The sequence below is a fragment of the Artibeus jamaicensis genome, unplaced genomic scaffold (assembly GCF_021234435.1).
Source record: "Artibeus jamaicensis isolate MK-2021 breed Jamaican fruit bat unplaced genomic scaffold, CSHL_Jam_final contig_233, whole genome shotgun sequence".
In the NCBI taxonomy this organism is placed as follows: domain Eukaryota; kingdom Metazoa; phylum Chordata; class Mammalia; order Chiroptera; family Phyllostomidae; genus Artibeus; species Artibeus jamaicensis.
The window spans coordinates 59,388,734-59,407,571 of NW_026521486.1; the positions used below are offsets into that span (position 1 = coordinate 59,388,734).

The 18,838-nt window shown below is 50.7% G+C and overlaps 1 protein-coding gene across 1 annotated transcript in view; it reads right to left on the minus strand.

The window, feature by feature from the left end:
* PPM1H (protein phosphatase, Mg2+/Mn2+ dependent 1H) overlaps positions 1-18,838 on the minus strand; it is a 246,962-nt gene that overhangs the window by 56,435 nt on the left and 171,689 nt on the right. The window contains exon 6 of the mRNA XM_053661658.1: positions 11,158-11,276. Coding sequence (XP_053517633.1) covers positions 11,158-11,276 — 119 coding nt within the window. The remainder of the gene's footprint in view (positions 1-11,157; positions 11,277-18,838) is intronic.

Sequence of the window (18,838 nt, forward strand, 5' to 3'; positions counted from 1 at the left end):
CAGGTTGCAGGCACGAGCATGAGCAGAAAAAACGAGAGGCTCAACGGGACTCTGACCCACTGCTGGGGCCCACGGGTTTCATCACCCCTTATCTTCCACCACCAGTCAGTCCGGTCCACGGCCACTCCAAACACCGGCCACCCTGGTGGGCAAAGAGACACAAACCTGTTTAAGGGCCTGGGCTGTCTGATGCTCTCTGACCAATCATTTCTGGAAGCTGTTGCTCACACTCGTGCTAAGAATGTCTAGTGCTGCCCAAGGTCGATGTGTAAGGATATACAGCCATCACCTGTGGGGCTTAAAAAACACAGATTCCAGATTCTCAGGGATTCTGGAATGCATTTAATTATCACCCCAGATGAGACAGCTTCACAGTGGGTAAACATTTCTCTCCAAGTTTTGGTGTAAGATTGCACTCATCCACCTCTGGCTCTGTCCTGCACTTGACCATCAGCACCGGGAGGGCAGGGATCATTTTAATCTGGTCTCCCCAATGCCCACCAAAACACCCGGTTCAGACTGACAACCCCACAACAGTAAAGCCCTGCACTCGGTCCTTCAAGCTACTGAGCACAGCACAGGGCACGTGGTTTACTCAGGGAGGCAGACAAGCCAACCTAATCCTCGTGGCACCGCTGCCTGGAATTTGGACTTTGGCCGAGTGTTACTGACTTTGCCAGAGCAACATGATGAGGAACCAAAGGTGAACGTGTGACTGGCATTTCCAGTTCTTTCGGGAAGATCTGCATTCAGTTCTTCGACCAGAACGGATACAAAACCTTGCGCTGAAGAGGTCTTGGATTTAGCTGTCTGAGGGAAAGGGCGGTGTGACCACAGAGGGGGATCCTTTGGAGCAGTGGTGCTCCAGCTCTCGTATGTGGGTTCCGGGCTAGGCAGGGGTTTTAAGTCAGCACCCCCGCTGATTCTGGGGAACGCGTCCCCACAGGCCACGGTGGGTTCACACCTTTGTGGGGTTTGCAGCTTGAAACCAGCAGTGCTGCTGTTTCCCACTCAGAAACCTAGTGGGCAGGGAAGGGGTGGCAGGGAAAAGAGAAAACTCCACCGAGCTCTGGTAAATGAAATTTTGTAACCGGAAGCGTGTAGGCGGGACACAGGAAAGAGTTTCCTTGGCAGAGCTGTACAGTGCCCGGAAATCTGTTGGCGTGTTGAAGCACTCACTTCTCTGGAATTCCCTTAAAAACAGGATCTTATAAATAGATTGAGGATTGAAGCACCTGTCCTTCTGGGGACACTGTCAGCTTTGCATTTCTGCCCTGGTGTGCCGCCTTCATACTTTACATACTAAAACTGGGGTCACTGCTGCCATGCTCACCATGGCATTCCAAGTTCCCGGGGAGCTGACCCCAGTTCACTGCCCCAGTCCAATCGCTCACGTCAGGCCCTCCTCCTTGCCTCTGCACATCCCGTGTGCCGGGCTAACACCAGGACTGTCGGCCAGCCGATACACCCGTACACCAATATAAGTGTGCACGGGAGGTCAGACACTGAAGTACCGCCCTGCTCATCAGCACACGGTGACTCAGCGCGCCGCAGCGGGGAGTGGGTGAGGGCTTCCAGGGTGCACTGCAGCCCAGCTGGAGCCCAGGCCTCCATGCTGACTGTTAAAATAGTTTTAGTATTACCTCTAGCTTCCACACTCTCCAAACACTTATTTTCATGCCTCTGGGCTTCTACTGGTGCTGCACCCTCTGCTCAGAATGCCCTTCCCCCGTATTTCAGACCTTCGGTTCAAATACAAGCGTCTCCAAGAAGTCCGCCCGAACCCTAACCTCCCTCTTAGAAATGACCGTCTGCTCTGCCTCAGCCACATGCCTTTGCGTAACCCCCTTTTTATAAGCCCCACATTTTGTCTCGTTTAGTTACCAGTCACAAGTTCCAACAGACCTGCTTCTCTCACTCCTGAGATTTTCGGAATGGATGTGCAGGTAAGGTTCTATTGCTCCACTCATTGCAGAAAGCCAGCGGACCACCTCCATGACGTAACTGACTCAGTCCTATCTGGGAGGGCGCCTCATGCGAGGACACGCTGTGCCACCGAGGGGCTCAGCACCCTGGACCCCGGGCATGGCTCAGGGGGGCCACGGGACACCTAACAGGTCCAGCAGCTAGGACCAGCAAGGGAGTCACAAAGTCACTGTATGGACCTCAAGCCCCCACAGATAAAAACAAAAATGCCAACACAGCAGCCCCCAGGGATGGAGGGGCTGGCTCAGGATGGCTTCCTGGTTGTGCGGACAGGGTCCCCTCTCACAGAATACAGCCCCTCCGGGCACACTGGGGGCAGACCCGCCGAGCAGAAGTGGTCAGCACACCTTGATCTTTTTGGTTTCTAGACTCTTACTACTCTGAAAAACAAGCCTCGAAACACATACGAGGTTTAAACTTCCTGCAACAAGGTCTATTATCTATCACTAGACCCATGCAGCACTTATCACATGCCAGGCTTTCTTCAATGTACTCAGCTACTCTGAGCCATGACATCCAAGGACTAGGTTCATTAGCCCCATTTACAAGTGGGAAAACTGAGGCACAGAGAAATGACATAATTTTTCCAAGGCACACCTGGGGACTAACCCAGTCAGCAGCCTGGCCCCAAGTCCCTGTTCTTTCCTACTCCCTGCACACACAAAGGTTTGCCAAATACCCAACGAGTGCGCCCTGGGTTCCTCAGCTGAATGGACACTGGCTATGTTAACAGGGATTTTTGCAAGCACTTGACATCCTGAAACTTCCCAGAACACTTGGGAGTTAGTCAGCACCACACGGGGCGTGTACAACCCTGCGCGATGGTCGCCTACAAGGAGGGGTGAACGCGCCCCGCGTGGGGGGTGCATGAATGGGCACAGAAAAATGCTACAAAAGAAAGGCTGGGAGGTAGTTCGGCCACTTTAGGAATGATAAATGAGCAGTTATTAAAGCAGAGGGAGGTGCGTGGACCATCCACAGGGAGCACGCTGGTTGGGCATCTCCCCCTTTTCTCCTCCCGGTGGCCTGACAAGGCCTGTCTGTCCTGGTTTCCAGTCATTTGTAAAGACCTCAGAGCTGCCACGGGACTCGTGGGCAGAGTGGCAGGAGGAGGGCTGGGGAGCAGGGCGCCATTCGTCACTGTCAGGAGCTGTGCTGCACACAGCACGGCAGGCTTTCTTCCCTGCTGCCCCCGCAGCCAGGGCTGCAGACCCTGAAAAGATGCAGAACATGCACACCGCAAACAACAGTGCAGCATCTGGGCCTCAGAGCCCAGCAGAGGCCCCGCCCCCCCTCCAGGCTGGGCGGCTCTGACTTCGGCTCCGGGAACTTGGAGCACGGGGACCTTCTGGGTGCCTGGCCTCTGTCCCAGCCAATCTCCGTCCTGGGCAGTCTATTGAGGTTTGGGGTTAAAATTCTCTGGAATGCTACCCAAGCCTCTCCTTTCTCTACAAAGACTTCCAGATTGCTCTTAGTAATCAAACTGCTGCCAAGGTGGCTCATAATCATTAAGTTATGAAAATATAAGTGGCCAGGAGGAAATTAATACCAGGCTTAACTAGGGAAAGGCCCACGTTCCTGTGAAGTAATTATAAAATCAAAATGTGATATTTCTCCGGTGAGTCTGAAGCCTCCCCGTGAGGTCTGAGGCGCAACAGGAAGGTCAGGATTCGCACCAAGGCAGGGCCGAGAAATCCTTCTGCGTCCAACCCTGCTAGTCAGGGATGTCTGCGGGCACATCCGCAAAGATCGGGTTAGAAGTGATTAAAAACAAAAGGAAGGAAAAGGACAGGGTTTGAATTTTCCAATTACTCTTTAAAACTCAAGAGTCAGGCTGTTAGCAAATGCAGGCTTTCCCAGTAAGACTAATAATGCTGAGCTAATTAGACCCACAGGCACGGCCAACATATAAATTCAAGCTCAAAAGAGGGACACTATCCCTTTAAAAACTGCCTGGGGATCAGTGGAAAAGCTAATAAGGAGTGTCAGTTGGGGCTGCTTTATTAGGTGGCCCTCCAGAGGATAGAGCCTGGGGTTTCTGTAACAGGGCTTCTGTGTTTGATTCAATAAATCAATTTATATTAAATGCGGTGCAACTCTGGAGCCGGCTTCACCCAGCCCTCTGCGGTGCTTCTCGGGCTGCTTACCCACGTCCCGGTCGGCCTGCCTGGCGGTGCTCTCAGAGGGCGCTGAAAAGAGCAGTGAGGAATGAGCTAAAGCTGGAATGAGAGTGTTTATAAAGCTCGACCCAGCGGCTCCAGAACACACTGGGCACTGCCTCCAGCGAGTTTCTCCTCCGAAGAATGTCTGGATTGTTGGGAGGGAGTCCAGGGCCCGGGGGCTGTTGCCCACCCCCCCAGCTGGGCTGCAGAGCAACAATGGAGGTCACCCCCCCATGGAAGGAAAGGGTTGGCAGGGAAGTTGCTTTTTCCTACAATCATCAGGGTCTGAAATACTCTCCAAAAAGTAACAGGGAGAGCAAGAGAAGTGCCAACGCGGCACCGGTTTAGGAGGCAGTCGGGTGGCTGGCGGGGGAAGGGGTGCCACTGATCAGGGCCAGGGACGTGGGTCTTCCTTCAGGTTGACCAGTGAGTGATGGCTGGAGATGAGTCATCCCTAAACACAGTGACAGATGCCCCCGAACATCTGGAGAGCGTTCACTCCATCCCTTGGGTGACTCAGAGTCACAGTAGCGGGGCCACGCCATTTCCTTCTCCCTGGCTGCGCTCAGCTATCCTGTAACGTCTTTTGTTGCTGTTGGGATGTTCGGTTCCAGATGGCCCTGCATCGTCCTGCACCCCAACGGACCCACACCTTTACGTGATCCAGGGTGCAGCTGCCACCCACCCAGGAGAACTTTCTGTGACTGAGGAGACGTTCTACACCCACACTGCCCAATTCAGTGGCCACAAGCCACACGTATCTGCTGAGCAACTGAGATGGGGCTAGGGCAACTTGGGAAATGAATTTTAACTTTATTTAGCTTTAATTTACATTGACAAGGCCACACATGGCTAGTGGCTGCGCTGGAGAGCAGCACACAGAACAGAAAAGAATTCCTTTGCCTTAACAAAAGGAGTGAATGCTAAAAGGGAAAAAATGGTAGCTGACCCTACTCCATTCCCAGTGGAAAATCCTGATTTGCTCCTACTTTTAAGGGAGATGTAGGAGGGAAAATTACCCTGCTGTGTCATCAAGATAGAATCCCAAGGAGTAAGGGCTGTAAGAGATAAAAATGAAAGGCTGCCATCTCTGGAATCTTTCTAATAGAAGCTGTCGTTTCCAGAAGCTCTGAGAAGCAGAGCAAAGCCCATCCCCCACCAGACAAGGAGGTCAGCAGCAAGGCGCGCATTTCGCATTTTACAAATAAATGAGAGAGTGGAGAGCGGGGCCCAGGGTTTGCCCATGGCCCCAGAATCTCGGCAGAGCAAGGGCCAGTGCCAAGGAGCCTGTCTCCCAAAGCCGTAAGCGAGTTAGAAGCCATCTCAAGTTACGTCCTGCCTGTGCTCTGAAACAGGACCATCCTAAATGGGAGAAAGGCTTTGCTTAAAGAAAGAATTTGGGTGTACTTTACGCCTAACCAGAACCATCTGGAAGCAATCTCGCATTTACACGATGGACTTCTCTTCCTCTTTGGCCCTCGCTCCCTCTACAAATCCCATCAGCCGGGGAACAGCTGCCGCAGCCTCTGGCCCGATGCCAGGGGTGAAGAAGCTACAGCCCCCTCCCACGCGAATGTCCTCCTGGGCCCCTGGCTTGCTTGTCACCCCGTGCGGCTGGACAAAGAGCACAAAGAACACTGATCTTACATGGGAGAGCAAAATCAGCAGCGGGTGCAGGAGGGGGGACCTGGTGCTGCAAAGCCAGCTGTGAGAAACTGTTATCTCAACTGCATCACATAGATGCTTGCCAGCAAGTCAGGGCCCGAGACGGCTCCGGAGGCTGCGGGTCAGGACACAGGGCTCACAATGCCAGCTAGTGTGCATCGCGCACTGGCAGTGTGGCACAAAGGGCTTGGGAGGAGGGGCACCAGCTTGCCTCGAGTTCAAGGCTGGGATTCTGGCATCCGGACCAATGACACCAGGCACAGAAGGTGAGAGCTGGGCCACATCAGGGAACAACGCAGTGCTGGGGGTTCTGTGAAGAAAATGCCGCTGTAAATCAAACCACTGGGCAATCTATCTGAGGACAGGCCGACAGGGAGGTGGGGGAGCCAGGGAAGAGACTGATTTCAGTACGAAGGTCCTGGTGACAATAACCTTTTGTCCTCTATACAATCTGGGCCTGCCAAGCTGCTCCACAGTCTCTGAGAAAGCACAGGGTGGGAGAGAAAGAATCCCCACCAGGAGGCAACAGACTCATCCGTAATTATGAGACAAGGCTTTCCAAGGCTGACGTCCTCTCCCACCCTTCCTCCCCGGGGCAGACACATCACAGAAGGCTGGCAGGACACTCCCCACGGACAGCGGGCAATGTCCCTAAGCGTCGGAGGTCTGGTTCTTTGGGGATCTTCGCCACCAGCACACCCCAAATTCCACACACGTGAGGAGTGTGAGGCACCATGGTTCAATGTGGCTGACATCCACTGGGTCGGAGTGAGAACTAGAAAAGTAATTGCCTGAGTATCTAACGTACTACTCCTCAAATGCTTCGTTTCACCCTCTAGATGAATCCTAAAGGACTCAAGGAGACACTAATCCTGGTAGATAGAGGTCCCCTGCTTCAATTTATGTCTCAGCTCAAAACAGGATAATGGTGTCTGATCTTACCTTGAAGAGAAGTTGGCTGGTGCACTGTATCAGAAAGAGCCCTGAACCGGAGTCAGCATCCTTGGTTCTATTCCTTATTCTGACATGTTTGCATTGGTGGAAGCTGAGAAAAGTGCCTAATGCCCCTGAGCCCCCATGGGGTCAAGTGAGAACCGAGAACGAGGAGGAGCAGCCATCAGCGCCTGGGAGCTCAGCACAGGAGTAAGCAATGTACCCTCTGAAATGGCGCTACCCGGGCCTGCGTCCCTGCTGCTCTACTAGTGTGCAACCTCGGGCAACTTCCGCTCTGTGCCTCTGTTTCCTCGTCTGTGAAAGGCATCCAGCTCACAGGATTGTTAAGTATGAGAAATCACATCAGGTTCTCATTCCAGTGCCTGTCCTTGAACTTTCCCAGTAACTCGCAGGGACCCCGTTGCTGCCATGATTTGTAGGGGGACACGGGGGAGATGGGAATTTCCACCACTGGGCTATTTGCTGCAAGGATTAAACAGTTTGCAACAGGTGAAAACTTTACTCGTCAGAAAGAGTTCAGAGAAATCAAGTTCAGGGGCCGAGCCGAATTCTGAAGCCGAGAAACACAGTGGCACCAGGCAAGGGCTTCTCTGCGTCCCGGAGCCTGACGCGTCCCAAACACTCACCACTGACCCTTGAACGACGTGGGGTTTAGGGTGCCAACCTCTGCGCAGTGAAAAATCCGCCCGTAACTTCTGACTCCCCGTGGACACCGACACCTGCCGCGCTCGGGTCCCTCACACAAAGGGTGTAGAACAACGCACGCAAGCCAGCCCTCGGCATCTGCGGACTCCCACCTGCAAATCTGTTTTCAATCCACGCTGACTCGAATTTGTGCAGGAGACACCCTGGGATAAAGGGGGCTGACTGAACATTCACTGAGATCTGCATCTGCGTGCATCTGTGTGGTTCCAACCCATGCTGTTCCAGGGTCAGCTCTAACTTAAGGCTTCCCCTGGGTAAAAGGCTGCCCATCCTCATCTCCTTGCCCATGGAATGGCCAGCTTAGGAAGGCAGCAAATGCAAGTCCCATGTTTTATAAGTCCTGAAAAATACCTGCTAGATCCCAAGTTTTCTTTAAAGGTTAAAAACATTTTCAAAGAATTCCTTAATGTTGGGGGAGGGAGACCATGTAAGCACTGCTCTAAATTGATTTTAAACTTCCCAACTTCTTCCTACAAAGATGTAAAAAGCTCCCCTTTACTTATCATTTTCACAGAGGCATGGAAACAAGGAACAGACTGACAGGGACCAGAGAGGGGGGCATAAGGGAAGAGAGCAGGGGAAGGGCCTGGGTAAAGAACATGTATGAACGACCCATGGACAACAGGGTGGGGACTGACTGTGGGGGGGGGGAGCAGGAGCAGGGCAGGGGAGAGCAATGGGAGAATTGGGACAACTGTAACAGAACAATGATAAACAAATAAACATCATTTTCAAATAAAAAATAATGCAAAGGCATATGTAAATCTCTGCTCAGGGCCCAAGCCGGGAGGCAAAGCCACACAGGGAACTGTGCTGAAACGAATCAGCAAATCACGGCCGAGAGAGCCGTTCTCGGTCCTGGCTCCTCACCGGTTCCACGTGGAGTTCCACACATGAAACGCAGCCGCTTACGGACGGCTGGCTTACTCAGGACCACGCTGGCACTCTGTGCGTGTGTGCGTGTGTAAAAGAAAGAGAGCATAAAGGCTTGGATATAATCTAGTCCTGGAATTTAGCTACGTTTAAAGGAATTATGAAACGGAGGCACCTTTTGCCCTTTGTTTACCAAGTCAGTCTTGACTCCTCAGACCTCACTTGTGTTTCTGGCATAGAAGGAACACACAGACAGCCCCGCCTCACGCTCGGCCTGTCTCACATGCAAGCTCCTTGTTCCTACCCTTCAACTCTGCCAATTACACCCTCTTCTTCCTTTCACCCAACAGCAGCTTCCGGTCTACCATGTGTCAGGCACAGGACTAGGCGTGGGCTCCCACTCCAGGGGCTTAACGACTACCTGAAGAGACCTGTTTAAACAGACAAGTGACACAACGAATGATTTACCTCTCACATCTATCCTGTGGCCTATGTAACCTATTTTCTTGCTCATTTCCTTTCCCTCTCTGTTTTCTGCTTCCGTCCCTCTATTTGGCCCTAGAGACCTCACCCATGTATTTCTATGATTTTTCCCCTGGGCACCTGCATCACTTTGTCTCCTAGTCAGTCTCCTTGACACCCCTGCAGAACCACCTGCCTAGAACACTGCTTTCATCATTCATTCTCCACCTCAGAAACACACAAGAACAGCCTACCACTTCCGGTGGTAAATCTGAGTGTCCCCGCCTGGCTTCCCTTACGCTTGACGATGTCCCTTCAACACCAAGTCAGCCTGATTTCCCAGGTGCTCCCCTTCTTGGCGGCCATTTTGCTCGCTGCCTCTCAGATCAACTGTTTTGTGGATGTGTTTACAAGCACATGGTTCTCGTCCTGGATGCCGTTCTTTCCATCATTCCAAATCCTGCAAACTCCACACCAAACCACACCACGCTTTTCCAAACTAGAGTAGCCCTTACCTTACACCTTTCTGTAAGAGTGCTGATTTTGCTGAATGAATATAAACAAATTTACATGGAACACCCAGTTGGGTTAGGGCAGCGATTTTCAACCTTTTTCACCTCCTGGCACACACCAACTAATTACTAAAATTCTGTGGCACACCAAATAATATATTTTTTGCTGATCTGACCCCCCAAAAAAGTATAATTTTCCCCTGGCTGGTGTAGCTCAGTGGATTGAGCGCAGGCCTGCGAACCAGAGTATGGCGGTTCGATTCCCAGTCAGGGCACATGCCTGGGTTGCAGGCCAGTTCCCAAGCAGAGGACACACGAGGCAACCATACATTGGTATTTCTTTCCCTATCTCCTTCCCTTCCCCTCTAAAATGAATAAAATCTTTAAACAAATAAAAAACTTAAAAAAAAAGTATAATTTTGATTGATTCACACCAGACAGCGATTGTTGTGCTGGCTGCTGTCATCTTTTAATTTGACAATCTAAGGGAAAAGAGGTCAGGGCTCCTGATTAAACAGTCGGATACCATAAAACTCCCAAACTGAGAGATGAAAACTAGTGGGATTTTTCTGATTAACACAATGCATTCATGTTTTAGGAATAAATATGTTAGACTTTGTGAGTCACGTGGTAGCTGCTGTAACCACTCAGCTGCCCTGATGTGGTGTGAAGGTAGCTAAAGATCAAATACAAAGAAATAGGGCTGCATCCAATTTTTGTTAATAGAAAGGGGCGGCAGGTAAAATTTGGCTTTGTGGGCCACGGTCTGTCAGCCTCGTAGAAGAGTGGACACCGGTGGGTTTCTTCTTTTGCATGGCAAAGGACAACTGGAAGTGCCTTAGACCAGCCCCTTATCCTCCCTAGGTAGCTCAACTGCTCCTTTAAGATAGTATGTACCGCAGAAGATTCCTAGCCTGGAAGTCATCACCATGGGAATCTGGGCTATAACCATCTGTTATAGCTATTTTGGTCAATGAGGAAGAAATAATGGAATCTACTTCTTTGCCTGTGTGAGAGCCGTGAAGGAGGAGGAGGCCCCTGTCTCATTCTCTGGCTATCAGGGCAGGACCACGGGCCTCAGGGCAAAATATCGCCGTCTATGTGCCCAGCACAACTCTCTCTTTTTAATCCTTACCCCGACCCTAGTATGTACAGGTGCTTTATCTTCATATTTATTTTTCAGGCGTTAGAAACAGATGAGGCTCTTGGTCACCATGAGCTACTGATCCACAAGAGAAATAAATGGTCTTGTGCTTGGGCAGGTGTGTGTTGGGAGTAAGACGCCTCCTGCTGAGATTTCTTATCTCCCTCTGAGTGTGATGAAATAATGAGGACAGCTCAATACTTCTAGTCCGTACGAGGGCCTTGCAAAGAATATATATATATTTTTCACTATATCCATGGAAAACTGAGCACATGGGGGTAAAGTAGTTTATGCAACTTTGTCCATGTAGAAAGGTCAGATTTAGAGTTCAAGCCAGAACCAGTAAAACCACTGGTCAATCCCTTCAAGCCCCTGACCTAAAAAACCAAGTTTAATGTGTTTTAAAATCTTTCCAAACACTTGCTCTGTGTAAAGTGAGGAACCATATGAGCTTTGTGGGCTCCAGTGTCCCCCAAAGAACCTCAGAGAAACAGACAGGCTACCGGCCCCCGTCTGGGACTTGAAAAGCGTGCACAGCCAGGCACAAAGAGCAGAGGTGGCGGCCCCCCTGTCCCCGGACCACACCCCCAGGCTGCAGGTGCACCTCCTGGTCCAAACTGTGCAATGGCTTGTCACGGGGTGACACTTCCTTCACGCACACCTGGCAGCAGGGCGGAGGGAGGCATGTTCTTACCAGCCTGTCATATTAAAGTCCCTGTAGAGCATCTTCTTTCCAAGTTCCTTCCTCTGCACTCTCCTTGGAAACTCCAAATGTGTGAATTCATTTCCCAGCAAGTGAGGCTGCATGAATGCCTAATAGCAAAAAGAAAAAAAAACCCACATACAGATTTAGAAGAAAAAAATAAGACTCAAGGATGTTTTGCAAATTGCAACAGACTATAATTCAACAACAACAACACAAAATTCTTTCTCATAGGTTAAGGAAAAGAAGTAGATTTAAGACTCAATGCAAATAAAAATCACCCAGTTAACTGACAGAGGGTCACTTTTTCATTCAATATGAAAAATTAACTGTAATCGAAAGCAAGTATTGCCAAGTCCTCAGGAAAAGGGACTGCGTTTCTTCCATGGTCAGTTTCTTCATTCAGACCCAGGAGGGTTTCACTTTCCTGACTCTCTCCGCCTGGCTCACTCGGCTGTGCTCCTGCTCACACTCTTAGTTACCACAGCCTCATCGCTGGAACCTGCGAGTCTCCACGTCGACACAATGGGCTGAGAGCGCAGGCTGGGGATGGATACAGCAGACAGAACTTTCTGCTGGACGCCCTCCATTTTGCTTTGCGGTAATTTGATCATGTAATTGGAAGACTTTTCCAGAGCAGATGGCTTCTTCCCCTCCCCCAAATCCCTGTTCACACAACAAAAAGTATTGAGCAAACAGCCACTTAGGGAATTGCTTTGAAACAACAAACAGTCTCATTGTCACGTTGAAAATTCAGCTCCAGCTACCCAAAAGATGAAATGCTCGCATGCTAACGTCCCTGCTCAGAGGCCGCACAGCATAAGCAAATCTGCGTTTCCCCAAACTAAGCAGTATGCCGTTAGCAGCATCGGGGTGAAGTGACTCTTCTCTCTCTTTTTGGCAGGGAAAAGAGTGGGCAGAGCAAATCACGGCCTGGCACTGCAGGAAAGCAAGGGATCCCTGCCACAGGACAGATGGCCATGTCCTCGGTCTACTGGAAATAGGCACCTCCCACAGTCTCTTTCCCAGGACCTGACATGGGCAGCTCTCCCACCAATTCCCGCAGTGGTTTAGGGGGTATTTGGTGGGCATTAGCCATTAGAAGCTAAGGTACCAGGAATAAAAGAAAGCTAGCTGAATTGTCACCAGGCTGGTCAGAATGGCCAGAGAAAGGAACTCAGACCCAGTGATTTTGAGCAGGCTTGGGAATGTGACAGGGGACAGGCCTGGGGGTGAGAAGGGAACCGCCCTCACTGTCTGCTGCAGCCCCAGCAGGGTCCGGGGCCGCTGGGAATTCTGGGCCCTCTCTGAGGGGCTCTGAAACTTCTGCCAGGAACGAGGCTTGGCTGCTGATGGGGATCAGGGACACTCGAATACTGGGTTTTATAGGAGGGAAGGAAGGGAACTCATATTTAATAGCGCAGGTCAATGGCGTGGGCTTTGGGTGGGAGGGACTGAGATTTGAATCCAAGCCCTGCATTTATAATTTATAAGCTGTGTGACTTTAGGTGGTTACTTAACTTCTCAGGCTTCAGTTATTTTTTTTAATCTATATGATAGAATTAACTATGTATTTATCTCACACAATTTTAGTAATGTCTATAATGCACTTATCCTAGTTGTTTCTGTTCATAAGAAAATAATTATATCCATTTAATAACCATGGAGTCCTATTACATCCTGACTACCATGCCAAGTGCTTTGGGAGCTCTCATTTCACCCTCCCAACAACATTTCTGGCTACACGATTTGTGGGGCCCAGTGCAAAATGAAAACGTGGAGCCTCCGTTGAAAACTAAGAATTTTAAGACAGTGGCAGCAGAGAATTAAGCTAAGTGCAGGGCCCTGGGTAACTGTACAAGTCACACACCCCGTGAAGCCAGCTGTGCCCACAGGGCTTCTACCTCGTCCTTGTCTGTTTTGGGCCACCCATGAACATTAAGGAACAGAGGCATAAAAAAGTCAATAGAGAGCAGCAGCATCCTGGCTGCATGGCTCAGTTAGTTGGAGCACTGCCCTGTACACCAAAAAGTAACGGGTTCGATTCCTGGTCAGGGCACATGCCTGGGCTGGATCCCTGGTTGGGGCATATACGGGAGACAACCAATCAATGTTTCTCTCTCTCTCTAAAAATCAGTGGGAACAAGTTCTTGGGCGAGGATTGAAAACAAAACAAAACAAGTAGCTATTATATATGTTCCACCACCTCGCAGAACTCGAGGACTGCATCAGCATGAAGTTCCTATCTCACCCCTACCTCCCAGGCTGGACTGGCACTGACTTAGCGGTCACTACGCACCACACATTTGATGTGCCCAACATTACTACCCCCCCCCAACCTACAAAGCATGTGCCACAGACTCAGTTCACCAGCAAGGACACTAGGCCCGGAGAGGTTAAGTCACCTCGCCCAGGGTTATCGGCCAGGACTGGGTGGCTCTAAAGCCTGAGCTCAATGTCACACCCATACCCCCATCCGAACCCTTCCGTGGGTCCTTTAACCCACCATACACACACTTCCAAAAAGCAGGAAGGGGGCAACAAAAGGCTTGTGGTCTGGCTGCTCCCAGACCACACGGAGCCGAATCAACGAGGCCCCATGCGGGTCCAGCTCAACAACAGTGAACAGCTGCGCACAGCCTGGCCACGGAGGGCTCCTCACAGTATTTTATGACAAGTAGCCAGAAGCAATCACTTAACAACACGAGTGATTAGATAAACCAGTGTAAATCCATGCCAGAGAATTCTGTGCTGCCGCCTACAGTGCGTGGTGCTGTGGAGAACATGGAGGGACCCAGAGAGGGGTGGACCACCTGTAAAAAGCAGGCGATCAAACAACGTGTGTGTCTGAGTGTGAGAGCACCTGTGCACCGTGTCATGGCACACAGCTCTCTGTATAAGACACACATGTACACAGCCAGCCCTCGGTATCCACAGATGCTCACCGTACACGTGGTCCTGCGTTGTTTTGTGTAAGGACTGGAGCCTCCGCGGGGGTCTTGGAACCAGTCCCCCCCAGACACTGAGGATGACGGTATATAAATGAGCATGTGTGTGTGTAAACGCAGATACATGACACACATGACTTATTAACAAACGCGTTGGGATGCCAAGGTCATTCCCAAGTACGTTTCTTCAAGGCCAGTGACTAGGAGGAGTGAACGTGCAGAGTTCAGACGCTCGTTTGCCTCCAACCCGGAGAACGATGGGGCTCCTTGGCCCTGCTTCATCGGGGCCTCACACCCGGGCGCACTGCACGGGCGGCTGCAGCGGAAGACCTGCCGAGACAGGTGTCTGCGGGGTGGCCCGGGGCCCCTCCACGGCTTTGCCGTCAGCAGCGGCCACCTCACCTCGCCCTCCCAGGACGAACAGGCTCAGAGGGGCCTTAATACTGTGACATCTGTAGCCCCCTCACACACAGAGCCTTTCGGGGTCTCGACAGACTGCCTGCTTCCCCATTACAACAGAGGGCCACTGTATTTCATCAATCTGGGAGCCCTTTATGAGCTGCGCTATGGTTTGATTAACCTCCAAGGGGCAAAAGTCTGCCACTTAAACTATGTACAATGCTTTCTTACTAATATAAAATTTTATCTTATTCTTTTTGACAGAGCTCCTTTAGACTTAGACCTTTATCATCTATCACTATCATGTGTATTTAAAAAGGAAAACACAAGCGCAAGTGTATTGGCCAAGGTTTTCCAAACCTGTTTCACATTTAGAATCCACTGGCTCCCGTCAGTTGTCAGCTCTGAGCCATTCACGCGCACGCTTTTCCACACAATAGTAGCCCGTGTTCCGTGGGAGCACTGGTGATGCAGCAAATCTTAAATAACCCACAAAAGAACGACGAGCTTCAAAAGCCTGGGGTGCGAAGTTCTTAAATCAGCTTTGCGATGATCTCCAGTCGGCTTACTTCTGGCTCACGCCTCGGGAATGTGAGGAACAAGCCTCACCTACGCTTCCCGAGCCCCTGCCTGTGCACAGCTACTTGGATGCAGAAAGGTTCAAAGAGCGCTTCGTGTTTGACCGCAGGGTCTCCTGCTGAGCTGCTGGACTCCCACCCCACCAGTCTGATGCTGCTCTTTTGCTGCTTGCACATGCCCAGGAGATGACGTGCACGTCATGCCTGCCATCTGGCCGACAGCAGCAATCAGCTGTAAAATATCCCAGCCTCAGACATGTCAAGAGGAAAAAAGGCGCCTCAGCTCTGAAGAAATACTCTAACGTTCAGCCCCCATTAGTGCTGAGGTCACCCCTTCCATCTCTCTAGTGTCACAGTCGTTTCTCTTCCTGTCGTGCTAATTGCCATAGCGCACGTCCCATGTTGCACGATGTATTTTCTGCCACAGTCGTGGCTCTCACGGAATCTGCATGTTCCATGTGCACCTCTGACCTATTTCTACCCTTTTTTCAAAATCGCCATCCACACCCTAATCGCAGGCCTCCTTCTTACCAGCACTTTCCACATTCACGACTGAGGGAGCTGTTGGTGCTGAAGACAAAAATCAACTCAAGAGCTAAGTACAAGTTGAGAAAATAGGTGGCTGACTAATGAAAAAGGAGATGCTAAAATATAACAGGCCATGGAAGTCGGTCTGCAAGGCAAGTGCACTTCTGCGCATTAGTGTATCTTTTTGTGCAATACTTACGAAAGTTTACACAACTGGTCTTAGCTGTTGTATCAAAATAACGAAGGGTTTAAACAACAAAAAGTTACTTCTCACAGTTCTGGAGACTGGGAAGTGCAAGGTCAAGGTGCCAGCAGACTGGCCGCCTGGTGAGGGCTCTCTCCCTGCCGCTCCTCGCCACCTCCGCACCGGGTCTACCGCTCCGCGCCCAGAGGGAGAAACCAAGCTCTCTAGCCTCTCCCCTCCCCAGGACGCTAATCTCACCAGATCAGGGACCCCCTCACGACCTCATTTAACCACGTTACTTCTGTAAAGGCCCCGTCTCAGAATTTAGCACATAGGGGGCGGGGGGAGAGGGGGAGGGCGGGTTAGGGCTTCAACAAACGAACGGGGCTGATATGTGCACAGCTCTCAAACTCATCAAAATGTTATGACATGACTATTTCTACCACTGAATATTAATTACCTTTGCTTTAAGGTAATTACCTTTGCTTTAAAAAACACTAAAAAAAACTTTTTTTTGAGAACCTGGTGTTTAAACGAGGTTTTAGAGAACTACTGAGAAGAACTCCACTGCCCCTTCTTATTCCAACCATCTGAGGGGACGCGAAGTCACTGGGAAGGGCCGACCAGGGCCTGCCGCCCCCCGACAGGACAGCACAGAGGCCTCTGTCCTCAGCAGCAGAGAGGCTTGACCACTGGGGGACTCAGAGGTCCTTCTCAGGGGCCTGCCCAGCACCGCGTGGTCAGTGTGAGTTCAGTAGTGCCGGTCTGCCGTGGGAGGTATCGCTCAAGTGCAATCTCGAATGTGGAAGGTGATTCTACCGCTAACTCAAAGTAAGCAACCTACTCACACGCTTCAAAGTCTGAAAATGTGGAAGTGGGAGTTTGTTAGGTTCCTTTAAGCCATAAAACCTAGTGAATTCCTGACTCCAAACGTGTGAGATTCCTGGGCAACTGTGGCATGTTTCCCTCCACCGCTCGAACCTGGGCGGCTCATCAGCACGTACCTGTGACTTCGGCGCCTTGCCAATGCACACTTCACAGGGATGCTGCCTGCGGAGACCGTGGGCCGCAACGGGGGGAAACCCAAGAAGGGCGCAAGGAAAAACTCTGCACAGTCTCCTAAACATCCCTTATTTACCTGATATGTGGGGTACATTTTATTCTTCTTGGATGATACTATTTGAATATATGTTAGAAACATCTGCAACGTGATGCAAGTTAATAACAGCTATACTTAAATATGTTTGTTATTTTTAAAACCTTACCTACACTCTCATGCCTGTCAAAGCACCTAATGCAATAAAGGCTCTAAATAAGTATTTCCTGAAAGAATGAACACAGAACATTCCGACCTGCTCTACACAACTGCGTTGTGTGATTATTTAAACTCTACAAAACAACACAATATGGCTTTCAAACTTTTCGAAAGGTTAAAACGAAGGTCCATGGCACATAAAAACAAACTTGAACACACATTACCATATTTTGGATTTAGCTAACATTTTATAATTTGATAGATTCCTTCCTGTAAAACCACATGTGTATGGGTGGGCACCGCTGTGCTACTTAAAATTCCCACAATAGTCCATGACCCTAAGAATATCTAAGTGGTACCATTTATCTTCTCTACTAATAAGCATGCTAACTACCAACCTAGAAACACAGTTTATAATAAAGTCTGATTTAAAGTGTGCTGGCATGCCCCATGTGGGAAAAAAAAACTGGACTGCTTTGTGCACCTCCACTTCTACCATCGACTCTGAGGCTGTTCCTCCCAGACGGGTAACAGAATGCGCTCAGAGGACGGGCTGGGGGTGCACCTGCGCTCAGGTGCGTGCCACAGACAGCCCCTGGGGGAGCAGGCTGGGAGCCCCTGCCCTGGCGACACCACTGGCAGGCCCCCTCTGGTTCTGGAGAACACGGGGCTGCCAAAAGGAGGACGTATCCTCGTCACTTAGTGTCTGGGCAGCTAAGGAGAACAAACTTCCAGACGCGATTCCCTCTGGCCAGTGACAAGGGGGAAGAACCTTTCTCAGGAAAGGGTGCTAGAGTGAGTACCCTTCTGTGCCAAGAAGGGGCCGGACACCAGGAGCCGGGCAGGAGGGCTGCGCATCTTTTTCTGAGCACTGTCCTCTCCGGGCAGACACCGGCTTCACAGGAAGGGGAGAGGGGCAAACACCGCACTGGGAAGAAACAAGGCGGTCCCATCCTTCTCCTACCGAGAGTCTCCGTGCTGCAGAGCGGCTGGAGTAGAACAGGAGGGGAACAAGCTGGAAGAAGAGACGCCTTTTGGAGCCTTCCAGAAAGCCTCTCGCTAGAGCAAAGCGGGTGAGAAACCTTCAGCCAGGTCTGTTGGCTCCAGAACACATGGACCTGACCTCCGCCCTCCGGGGCTGGGGAAGATCTTGGAGCACCTTGGAAGGCAGGGAGAAAAGGGGAGTGGAGGCAGGAACCCGGGTCCCACAGAGGGATGTGTGTATGTAAAAGCCGTGAAAGGGGACTGAGCACCAGGCCTCCTACGAACACTGAAAAGATGGGTTCTGAGTTTACTCAAAATCACCTGCTGAGAACATAAAATGCTTCTTCCTTTTCAATGATTTTTTTCCTGCTGCCAGTTGTCAGCTTGCCAGTGAGTGGTGTCAGCCAATAAGGAAACTATCCCAGGTTTGGGGTATCTAGCCAAAGGAATTTGTGCAACTAACATGAGGTCTTGTGCATGCAAGGTACCATGGACTATGAATTCAAAGAATAAGAGAAGAAGCCCTGGCCAACACGGCTCGGTCGGCTGGAGCATCAACCTGTAGACCAAAAGGTCACCGGTTTGATACCTAAGTCAGGTATCAAATGTCCTAAAAATGTCCTTGGGTGAGGAAATAAAGAAAAAGGAAGGGAGGAAAGAAGAAAGGAGGGAGGGACCCCTCTGGTCAGAGCTCACACACGCGAGGAAGGCTTACTCACACATGGAGATGGGGAGATCCCCCGGGACTAAGGCGCAGAGAATGGGGAGAGAGTCCGACGGGAATCTTGGGGGCTGG